The sequence below is a fragment of the Mustelus asterias genome, chromosome 12 (assembly GCF_964213995.1).
Source record: "Mustelus asterias chromosome 12, sMusAst1.hap1.1, whole genome shotgun sequence".
Classification (NCBI taxonomy): Eukaryota; Metazoa; Chordata; class Chondrichthyes; order Carcharhiniformes; family Triakidae; genus Mustelus; species Mustelus asterias.
In genome coordinates, this window is record NC_135812.1 from 14387642 (window position 1) to 14399970 (window position 12329).

At 44.5% G+C, this 12329-nt stretch overlaps 2 protein-coding genes across 2 annotated transcripts in view; one reads left to right on the plus strand and one right to left on the minus strand.

The window, feature by feature from the left end:
- vps53 (VPS53 subunit of GARP complex) overlaps positions 1-12329 on the minus strand; it is a 293849-nt gene that overhangs the window by 279408 nt on the left and 2112 nt on the right. The window contains exons 2-3 of the mRNA XM_078224778.1: positions 10476-10556; positions 6325-6374 (exon numbers count right to left, since the gene is read on the minus strand). Coding sequence (XP_078080904.1) covers positions 6325-6374; positions 10476-10556 — 131 coding nt within the window. The remainder of the gene's footprint in view (positions 1-6324; positions 6375-10475; positions 10557-12329) is intronic.
- Positions 3073-12329, plus strand: part of LOC144501271 (ceramide synthase-like) — a 58284-nt gene continuing 49027 nt past the window's right edge. The window contains exon 1 of the mRNA XM_078224816.1: positions 3073-3217. The gene's annotated coding sequence lies outside the window, so the exon portion shown is untranslated. The remainder of the gene's footprint in view (positions 3218-12329) is intronic.

A 12329-nucleotide genomic window follows, 5' to 3' on the forward strand; every position in this document is an offset into this window, starting at 1 on the left:
GGTAGAAATGGGTGACATGTTGGAAGCTGACCCCACGTCTTGTGTCACTAAGGTACAACACATAAATGAATGGGGGAGCCAGGGAGAGAAGCCATTGTTGCAGATGCTCAGGCTTCAAGTAGATAGTTAACACAGTGGAGCCAAACAAGGGCAGTCTCACCAAGCTGAACGAAAAAGAAATATTAGATGAGGATGATGCTGTCTATCACATCAAGGTTTTTTAAACAGCTGTTTCAAATTCAATTTTTCAGCTTTGTTCAAAGAATTCAAGTCAGCAAAGATTATTTTTCTAAATTTAAAAAATACTTCTTCTTACCAACAAGATGGTTTCATTAATGTAGAAAGGGCCCCTTATAGAATAGAATCCCTACAGTGCAGAAGGAGGCCATTCGGCCCATCGGGTCTGCACTGGCAAAAATCCATCCCACCCAGGCCCCATCCCCGTAACCCCACATATTTATCCTACTAATCCCCCTGACACTAAGGGACAATTTAGCATGGCCAATCCACCTAACCCGCACAGCTTTGGACTGTGGGAGAAAACCGGAGCACCCGGAGGAAACCCACGCAGACATGGGGAGAACATGCAAACTCCGCACAGATAGTCATCCAAGCCGGGAATCGAACCCGGGTCTCTGGTGCTGTGAGGCAGCAGTGCTAACCACTGTGCCACTCTGGGAAATAAAAGTAAAGTGCGTCAATTGCGCATTACTCCAAGAGTAAATGCAGCCATGCCAATCAACCTAATAAACAATGTGCTCTTCGCAAGCACTGTGCGATCACAGTGTGTAACATGTGTAAAAAGTGTTTACATTCACACAAAATTCATATACAAACCATGACTCACATTTTTGTCACACTTTTGTCTGCTTTCCTCATTATAAACTCCTTTGTTTGGATAATAGAAATTGCCCACAGAAACCTAGCATGTTCTTGTTACATCCTGGGGCAGCACGGTGGCACAGTGGTTAGCATTGCTGCCTCTTATTGCTTGGGACCCGGGTTTGATTCCCGGCTTGGGTCACTGTCTGTGTGGAGTTTACACATTCTCCCTGTGTCTGTGTGGGTTTCCTCCGGGTGCTCCGGTTTCCTCCCACAGTCCAAAAGACGTGCTGGTTAGGTGCAATGGCCATGCTAAATTCCCCCTCGGTGTACCCGAACAGGCACCCGAGTGTGGCAACTAGGGGATTTTCACAGTAACTTCACTACAGTGTTAATGTAAGCCTACTTGTGACATTAATAAATAAGCCTGTAAACTATACCCTCTCACCAATAAAGATGCTCCAACACATCAATTTTGCAGGACCCAGGTCCTCAACCTGTACAGCAGAGAAACCCCTCGACTTCCTGCTCTGCTATAAAAGTTGCTCTTTAATTATAAAAAATATAATTGCAAAATATTATACAAAAATAGAGACCGACAAGTATAATTTTAAATTATAGAGATTAAGTTATGAAGGGATTTGAAAACAAAGGTGAGGATTTTAAAAATGAAGGGAAAATAGTACATAGCAAAGGGATATGGCATTATCAGAAAAATTGTACTGGATAAACTAATGGATTTGATTTGATGCAGTTCTTATGGTGCAAAGTAGGGTATTCCAGGATACTGACCTAGCAACAATGAAGGAATGGCAATATAGGCCCATAGTAAGAAGTCTCACAACACCAGATTAAAGGTTTATTTGGAATCATGAGCTTTCAGAGCGCTGTTCCTTCAGCAGATGACCTGACGAAGGAGCAGCGCTCTGAAAGCTCATTATTCCAAATAAACCTGTTGGGACTTTTAACCTGGTGTTGTGACACTTCTTACTGTACCCACCCCAGTCCAATAAGCATCTCCACCTCAATTTATGTCCAAATCAGGATGGTGTGTGACTTGGAGGGGAACTTATCGGTGATGGTATTCCCACAATATACCTTGTTTGTCCTTCTCCTTTGTGAAGGTGGATGAGAAAACGCTGATGAAGTAACTTTGACCAGTTACTGCAGTGCATCCTGCAAATCGTACGGACAGCAACATGGCTGAAAGTGCGAAAAATGCTTTACTCCATTCTTAAAAGTTACAAAGCCAAAATGGACGGGGCAAGCCTTTAATCCATCTCCTTGCTTGCTCCGAAAACCAATTCAAACTGAATCCAATTCCTGGTCCCCACAAGAGAGACAAACAAGATCCAAGCTGACAAGAAAAGGCACTGCACCTGATCTTGGGTTTGATCTGATGTCTGATCTTAGCCAAAAGGCCAAGAATCGATTGAGTCCAGTAATTGAGCCACCAATTAAGTAAATTACTTAGCGTCAAGCTTCTTGCATAGTATTGTGGCTACAGTCATCAAGTGGTGAATACTCCAGCAAACTCCATTTATCCCTGTAAATGGTGGAGGGGTTTTAAGAGGTCAGCAAGTGAACCATTTAACAGAGAACTCAGCCTCTGCCATTTTCTTTTAGCCACGGTGCTGACATAGTTGACCCAGGATTACGTCTGGTCAACAATAATCTCCAAGGTGTTGAAGATAAGGAACTCAGGAATGGTGGTGCACTGAATGACAAGGAAAGATGGCAGGGATTTCTCCACAATGCCACAATCACTTCCTGCCCTTATTCCCAAAACCGGTTGTTTTCCAGATTCTGCTGTACACGAGTGTGGGCTGCTTCGATCGATCCCACACTAAATCCCTTTGTTCATCCACCTGTTCCCAATGCTCTGCAATGCCCCAGGGCTTCGAATTCTCATGTTTATTCTCACACAGCCTCAAACACACACATTCCCCACCCAACATTTCCACCCCTGATGCCAGGTTTTCAGGTATTTCCTCCCTCCCCTTTGTCTTATCATCCGCCACAGCTTTAGCTGCTCAAATCCCACCAACTGGAATTTCTTCCCTAAACGTCCCAGTCTCACGACCTCCCTCTCCTTTTGACGCCTTCTTTAAAACCTAATTTAACCAAGCTACACACACACACGCTGTTTTAGTTCTCCACAGCTGAACATTTCAGCTTTGTTTATTAACTGGACTTTGTTCCAATTATTTCTGTTTCCTGTCTCTTCTGGCTTCCCCTCTTTCCTCTTCCCTTCATTTCTGCCCATCCCTCCTAAAGTCTCCTTTTTCTGCTCCCACACAATTTTTTTAAGGCCCTGGATATTTCACTGCGCGAAAGGTGCTATGTAAATGGAGTTGTTGATGTTGAAAAGCAGAAAACAGTGAACTAACCAGAGGTTGGTAAATATAACATATTTGAGCAACATTTCCACTATTGTTATCATTGAAAGCACGTGAGCGCTGGTAAAAGTACAGATTGATAAGAGCCAGCATAGTTTTGATAACTCGGGACTGACAAGCCTGATAAAAGCTCTTTCACAGAATAGCAGAGATTTTCGACAAATGAATGTCACACACACAGATTTTCAGGAACAGTTCATGAAGACCTGCAAAAGAAACTGTTAATTAAAATTAAGACGCAGAATCAGAAGCAATCTATTCACCTGGATAGGGAATTGATAGGGAAGTACGAGCGGACAGTCAGGATAAATGGGAATGCGTGCACTGGTGGGGAGCTGCAAATGGCAACTCCAAGAATCAGTGCTGGGGCAGCACGGTGGCACAGTGGTTAGCACTGCTGCTTCACAGCGCCAGGGGGCCCGGGTTAGATTCCTGGCTTGGGTCACTGTCTGTGTGCAATCTGCACGTTCTCCCCGTGTCTGCGTGGGTTTCCTCCGGGTGCTCCGGTTTCCTCCCACATTCTGAAAGACGTGCTGGTCAGGGTGGAATGACCCGAAAAGGCGCCAGAGTGTGGCGGCTCGGGAAACTTCACAGTAACTTCATTGCAGTGTTAATGTAAGCCTACTTGCGACTAATAAAAAAAATAAAACCAACTTTTCACCTCATCTATAAATAACCAGGAATTGGGAATGGAGAAAACAATATCCAAGATATCAAATGATAGTACAGAACTTGAGTGCTGCTGTAAAAAAAGATATGCCTGGAAATCTTCTTATTTTGCATTCATCAGGACTGATTCACAAGACTACCAACTATAAGTGGAACAACACTTTATGCCGCTGTCCCTCGGCTTTTGGTCAGCTGCTACGGACACAATGCATGGACATCTATCTGTGCGAGACAGAGAGACCGTGTGCGTGTGTGTAAGTTAGCCACACTGTGAGCCAGACTGAGAATTTTAAACTGGTTTTCACTGTAATTCTTAGCACAATCAGGATTGTTCAGCAAATGCTGTCTAATCGTGGAATCACATCTAATGTTGGACGTCATGTTTTGAGTTTCACAAGCATGGGTTGGTTGGGTACAGGCAGTACTTTGCCTGTTGCAAACAGCTGAAAGGACATGCTGTTTGATATGGTCCGCCTGCCGGTCATTGGGATGGCATCACACAAGCACTGAAATTCATATATCACATTACTCAGTTGTGCAACAGGCAGAACGTCTTTTTGGCTAGATGGCAGCATCCTGCTAATGAAGAATACCACCTGTGTTGCTACTGCCAGCACGGTGGCACAGTGGTTAGCACTGCTGCCTCACAGCGCCAGGCACCCGGGTTCAATTCCAGCCTCGGGGTCACTGTCTGTGCGTTCTCCCCGTGTCTGCGTGGGTTTCCTCTGGGTGCTCCGGTTTCCTCCCACAGTCCAAAGATGTGCGGGTTAAGCTGATTGTCAGGGAGATTAGCAGGAGTAAATGAGAGTTACGGGAATAGAACATGCGTGGGATTGTGGTCGGTACCGACTCAATGGGCCAAATGGCCTCCTTCTGCACTATAGGGATTCTATGTTTCTACTGCACTGTAGAAGCATGAAACTGCTGTTGCTCAAACAAAAGGTTGGGAGACAGTCATTCCCTGGTTCATTCCCCATAGCAAAGCCTTGCCCAATCAGAGTCGACCTGCTTGGTTTGAATTTAAATTGAAGCTTAGCAATTAACTGTTCCCTGATGCATTCTCCATGGCAAAACCGCTACCAATCACAATTCACTTGCCAATCAGCACCTTCTTTTCATACAGTATAAACTGTTGTTCCCTTTACAATTGATATTCCTGCAATCTGTCCTGATGAGTGCAAGACAAAAAGCTTTGACAGCATGTCTATTTTTTCAGCAATATCAAATGATATTAAGTTGGAAGGTATAGGATCATATAACACAGCAGGTCGTCATTTAGACTGTCAGCTCTTTGAAAGTACTACCTAATTAATCACACTCTCTCTTTTATTTATTATTTCATGGGATGTAGGTATTGCTGGCAAGGCCAGTATTTATTGCCCATCCCTAATTGCCCTTGAACTGAGTGGCTTACTTGACCATTTCAGAGGGCAGTTAGAGCCAACCGCACTGTTGTGGTCAGGAGTGATATGTAGTTCAGACTGGGTAAGGAAGGGTAAGGAAGGAAGATCTCCTTCCCTAAAGGGCATTCTTGAACCAATGGGTTTTATGACAATCATGTCATAGTGACAATGATAGTTTTATGGCGCCATCACTAGGACTAGCTTTATAATTTCAGATTTATTCATAGACTAATCATAGAATCCCTACAGTGCAGGAGGCGGCCATTTGGCCCATCGGGTCTGCACCGACCACAATCCCACCCAGGTCCTATCCCCATAACTCCTCTTATTTACCCTGCTAGTCCCCCTGACACTGAGGGGCAACTTACTATGGCCGATCAACCTAACCTTCACATCTTTGGACCGTGGGAGGAAACCGGAGCACCCGCAGGAAACCTACGCAGACACAGGGAGAATGTGCAAACTCCACACAGACAGTAACCCAAGGCCGGAATTGAACCCAGGTCCATGACGCTGTGAGGCAGCAGTGCTAACCACTGTGTGCCACCGTGCCGTATTAAATTAATTCAAATTCCTCCAGCTACTGTGGTGAGATTTGAACCCATATCCCAAATAGCTTTAGCCTGGGCCTCCGGATTTTTAGTCCAGTGATATCACCACTACGCCACTGTCTATCCTGGTCACGCCATTCCAGATTGCTGCCAAGGATGTCAAAGGGATGGGTTTTAAGGGAGAGGGATTGGTAGAGAGGCAGAGAAGTTTGGCGTGGAATTTCAGAATGTGGGAGCAAGCCAAATATAGGCATAGCCACCAATGGTAGGGCGCGGATGGGGGATGGTGGTTGCCATGAGGAGTCGGGGCTGTGTGATGCACAAGAGCATCAGCTAATGTAAATCAAAAACTACTCTTGTCAAACACCTCACAAAGATAGAAGTGAACGGAAGGACAATCTTCACTTGTACATACATTTAAATGAGACATTGTGGAATCCAGACCAACAGTAAAGAGAGTTAACAGTTTATTTCACTCACCTTATCTTTAGTCTAATCTTGTTTACAACTTCATCAATGTTGGCTAAAGACTTTGGGGAGAAAGAAAAGCAAGAATAAGAACATTCAGTTTGTGAAAAGATGAATTGAGTAAAGAGCAGCTTTAAACTCAGTGAAGCACAAAAAATGCATAGTTAATCCTTCAGGCAAACATCAATTCTTTGCACCCTTAACTTACTGTTCTGTTATCCATAAACGTCCAGACCTAACAGTTAATATATACTGAGCCATTTACTTAGAAGAATGACCAACGGAAGACTTTTAATGCAACTATTAATTTACAGTCACACAACTGGCATCCTAACAGAGACAAGATCAATAACAACTTGCTACTTATATAGCACCTTTCACCTAATAAAATGTCCCAAAGTGCTTCACAGAAACATTATAAGCAAATATTGGCACATACGGTGATATTAGGGCAGAAGACTAAAAGCTTGGTCAAAGAGGTAGATTTTAAGGAGGGTCTTAAAGGACAAAAGCCAGGTAGCAGAGAGTGGGAGAGGTGTAGGGAGGGAATCCCAGAACTTAAGTTCTAGGCAACTGAAGGCACGGCCAAGAATAGGGAAGTAATTAAAATCGGAGATGGACAAGAGGCCAGAATTAGATGAATGCTGATAGCTCAGAGGGTTATGGTGTTGCAGAGGTTTGCAGAGATAGGGAGAGGGGAGACCATGGAGGGATTTGAAAACAAGGATGAGAGTGTTAAAAATCGAGGATTGCATTAGAATAGTCAAGTTAGGAGGTGACAAGGGCATGAATAAGAGCTTCAACAGCAGATTAGCTGAGACAGGAACTGAGTCCGGCGATGTTATGAAGGTGGAAATAGGTGGTCTTGGTGATGGCACCAATATGTGGTCAGAAGTTCACCTGAGAGTCAAATACAAAAGCAAGGTTGCAAACAGACTGGTTTAGTCTCAGACGTGTGGCAGGGATTCAGGGCCTGGGTGGGAGGGAATGAACAGGAACAGGGATGGAGTCGCAGCTAAGAAATAGATTTTGTGATTTTGGTTTTGCCAATATTTAGTTGGAGGAAATATCTGTTCACTCATTCTTGGATGTCAGATAAACAAAATTTGAAAATTCAGCAAACACTGGAGGAATTGAGGGGAGTGGTGAGGTACAGCTGCGTGTTGTCACTGTACGTGTGAAAATTAATGCTGTGCTTTCAGGTGATGCCACTGAGATGCAGCATGTAGATTGGAGGAGGGCAGAGATAGGTCCTGGGGGAACACCATAGATAACTGTGCAAGAGCAGGAAGTGAAGCCATTACAAATGATACAATGGCTACAACAGGTAAATAAGAATGGAACGAGGTGAGTGCAGCACCAGGCCACTGGATAACAATGGAGGGGCATTGGTGGAGAATGTCTGATCTACCATGTCAAAAGCTGGGAAGGACAATCATTTCTCCTAGAACAAAAACCTGTACATTGAACAGTTTCTTCCTTAGGGAAATAGCCCTGGCACTAAGCAGGCACAATAGCAAGGCAACAGAGTTGGTCACAATGTATATCTGTTGAGCTCTCTACTTTCTGCACAAGTGTTTGGACAAGCTGAGTGAGTGGGCATATGCATGGCAGATGTACTATAATGTGGATGAATGTGAGGTTCTCCGTTCAGATAGGAAGGCAGATTATTATTTGAATGGGTGTAAACTGAGGGAGGTTGATACTCAGCAAGACCTTGATGTCCTCATGCAACAGTCGGTGAAGTTAAGTGTGCAAGTACAGCAGGCAATAAAGAAGGCAAATGATATGTTGGCCTTCATAGCAAGAAGATTTGAGTATAGGGATGTTTTACTGCAATTGTATAGGTCGTTGGTGAGGCCACATCTGAAGTATTGTGTGCAGTTTTGGTGTCCTCATCTGAGGAAGGATGTTCTTGCTATAGAGGGAGTACAGTGAAGGTTTACTAGGCTGATACATGGGGTGGCAGGACTGTAATATGAGGAGAGACTAAGTCGGTTAGGATTATCTTCATTGGAGTTTAGAAGATTGAGAGGGGATCTCATAGAAACTTATAAAATTCTAACAGGATTAGACAGGGTAGATTCAGAAAGAGTGTCGGGGATGGGGAGGAGTAGCTGAGGCCAAAACGAAGTGCGATTTCAAGAAGGAATTAGATATAGCTCTTGGGGTTAAAGGGAACAAGAGATATGGGAGGAAGGCAGGATCAGAGTTTTGAATTTGATGATCAGCCGTGATCAAAATGAATGGCGGGGCAGGCGCGAAGGGCCGAATGGCCCACTCCTGCTTCTATTTTCCACGTATGTTTCGATGTAACTAGAAGGCAGTCTCACAGCAACACTGCAAATGCAGCATGAGTCTAAAGTCAGTGTCCAACCTGACGACCTGAAGTGAAAGTGAGTGAGACGCCCTTCGCTTCAGTGTTAGATTAGGCACTGACACCTGCTTTCTCCTGCACAAGTTTTTTAAAAATCATTCGCAAGACCTGGACGCCGCTGGCAAGGCCAGAGTTTATTTGTCTATCACTAATTCCCCTCGAGGGGGTATCCTGAATCACTGCTGTCCATCTTAGTCGTTATGGTACAACTGCTCGGCTTGCTAGGCCGTTTTGGGGAACAACTAAGAATCAGCGACATTGTCGTGGGTCTGGAGACACATGTACACCAGACTGAGTAAGGACAGCAGATTTCCTTTTCCAAAAAGTCATGAATGAACCAGTTGAGTTCTTACAACAATCTGGTAGTTTCATGATCAGATCACCGTTAGTGACACCAGCTTTTTATTCCACTGAATTCCAAGCTTAACTGAAGATAAAATTCCCCACTGTCACAGTGAGATTTAAGCTCCGAATATTTTTAGTCCAGTAACATAACCCACTATGTTACTTTATCTTGTTGTATCACCTGGAAAACACAGCTTCAATCAGAACAGACTGTAAATCAGATATATTTGACTTATTTCCCTCAAGTGGAGCATTTGTATACATGCCAGCACCATATTTAACAAATCAGCCAAAGCGCTGGGAAATTATTACGAGAAGCTGGCACATTTTCCAGCTGTCATTTTAAGGATGATTAATCTGCGTGAAACTGAATTATTCTACTAACCGACCCGTGTGAGAAAGCTTGGCTTTCATTCCTTAATTTACAGCTTCCTGGTGACTGGACACTTTTCGTTTCAAACTGACTATAAGCCAATATAAAGCGGCAGAAAGCTTTATGACAATGGCTGCAGTGAACCCAGAGCTCTCTGTAATATAAATAAATGACACGACAGCGTTTACATCCCACTTGGCCTATTTCTGGGTGCACACCTGCTGTAACTCAACTGGGGTAAACTTTCCAGTCCCTCCCACAGTGGGAGTCGTAGCAGACAGGACGGAAGATTTGTCGGCCCATTTAAAGGTCCATTGACCTCAGGTGGGGATTTCTGGTCTCGGGGGCGGGCTCGACCGGAAAATCCCATCCATTATGTCTCTTCTCTCAGGAATGTTCAAGAAGGCTCACGTAAAGTGCAGTCACTGTTAGACAGACAAATTCAACATCGATTTTGTCGACAGCAATGTCCCGCATCTAGGAATGAGGGATTGACCAATTACCTTTTGTTTTTGCACTCTGCAGGAGTCTCACTCGGGGACTCTCAGCACAGAATGAATGCCTCCACTAGACACAAAGAACGAACATTTTCAAAAGAGAGACGCCATGCAAATGAATACACCAGCCTTCTGGCCCTTTTCCAGACAACTGTCTGTTCATCAAGTTTAGTTTAATTTATTTATTAGTGTCACAAGTAGGCTTACATTAACACTGCAATGAAGTTACTGTGAGAATCCCATAGTCGCCACACTCCGGCACCTCTTCGGGTACAACGAGGGAGAATTTAGCACGGCCAATTTATCTAACCAGCACGTCTTGGCAGGAAACCGGAGCACCCGGAGGAAACCCACGCAGACACGGGGAGAACGTGCAAACTCCACACAGACAGTGACCCAAGCCGGGAATCGAACCCGGGTCCCTGGGCGCTGTGAGGCAGCAGTGCTAACCAACGTGCCGCCTGGTTGGAATAGACAGTCCTGAACCTTCAGCTGACCAGAGCAACAGATCATATAAAGAAACCACACATCATAGAAAACACAAATCCAGCCATCCCTTCAGCTCACCTACCTGTTCTGTTGGGAAGAGCGTGTTGATGTATTCCACCGCGTTGAAATCAGCCCTGTCCAAGGGGTCCTGGCTGGGGAACACCTGTGTGATTCAGTGAATATAATTAGTCAAGCTCTTCATTCAATATTTATCATGCAACAACATGAAAGCCCCACCCCCCTACCCACACCCCCCACCCCACCCACCCACACACCCCCACCCACCTGATAGTGCACCACTTTGAGGTAAGGATTCGTGCAGTTCTAATTTACTTCTAGTAATTTTTCATCTATGGAGTTGGGGAAAATGAATTTAAACATCAGTTTACGTGCAGGTTCTTGGGTTTTATTTTGCAACTTCTCCCTTCCTCTCCCGAAAGTCTCAACTCCTGCTGGGGTTTGGGGTGAAGTACCCTTCACATTGCCAGTTATCCCAGTTTAGGAAAAGCAGTTCTGACTCCATCAACTGAGGGTCGCCAACACCCACACCAATTACCTGCAGCTTCTTTCGAAATAAATGACGGACAGGTTTGAGCTTTTGATTCACACGTTGCAGGGATAGGATGGATGTTGGCCAAATCCTTCATACACAAAAAGGACCCTTTACCCAGAAAGCAGAAGCCATCATTGGGTATGATCCCAGATGACCAAAGATCACTGCCCAATCCACAAAGATTACTTTGCCTGTAAAAATCATTGTTACTGGCAAGCAGATTCTCCCGATTCCACCCACTGACTTCTTGATTTTAAAAACTCATTCTGTTCCTCTGCCCTTACAAGTGTGAGTTTCTCCCAAGAGACAGTGACGTCTGGAATAAAGTCATAGAAGCACAGAAAATAGCAGGAGTAGGCCATTCGGCCCTTCGAGCCTGCTCTGCCATTCAATCTGATCACGGCTGATCATCAAATTTAACATCCCGGTCCCATTTTCCCCCCATATCCCTTGATCCCTTTAGCCCCAAGAGCTATATCTAATTTCTTCTGGAAATCGCTCAACATTTTGGTCTTGACTATTTACTATGGTAGTAAATTCCACAAATTCACCACTCTCTGGGTGAAGAAATTTCTCCTCACCTCAGTCCTAGAAGGTTTACCCCTTATCCTCAAACCATGACCCCTAGTTCTGGACTCCCCCACTATCAGGAACATTCTTTCTGAGAATACCCTCTCATCTTCTAAATTCCAGTGAATATAATCCTAACCAACTTAGTCTCTCCTCACATGACAGACCTGCCATCCCAGGAATCAGCCTGGTAAACCTTCGCTGCATTCCCTCTATAGCAAGGACATCCTTCCTCAGGTAAAGACACCAAAACTGAACACAATATTCCAAGTAGGGCCTCACCAACGTCATATACAATTGCAGTAAAAGATCCCTATTCTTATACTCAAACTCTCTTGCTATGAAGGCTAACATACCATTTGCTTTCTTTATTGCCTGCTGTATCTGCATGCTTACTTTCAGCGACTGATGCACGAGGACGCCAAGGTCTCGCTGAGGATCCACCTCTATTAATTTAACCCATTCAAATAATAATCAGTCCTTTGTTATCTCAATAGAGCTCCAAAATTCAAGATTCAGAATGTCCCGAGATCTTGTTTGGAATCTTTTCCAATAAATTCGACGCATTGATCCCAATGTGGTCTCAGCTGAGTGCTGTAGCTATCTCCTTTCATGCCGGATCCACATACCCGTCACAAAACCATCTTTCTAATGTGAGGGCACAGTCAGACAGCACAGCTGAATTGGAACATGGGAACGGGAGTAGGCCAGTCAGCCCATCGAGCCTGTTCTGTCCACCATTTAACACCATCATGGCTGATTGGATACTTCAGTGCCTTTTACACCCACCATCCCCATAACCCTTTTTATTGT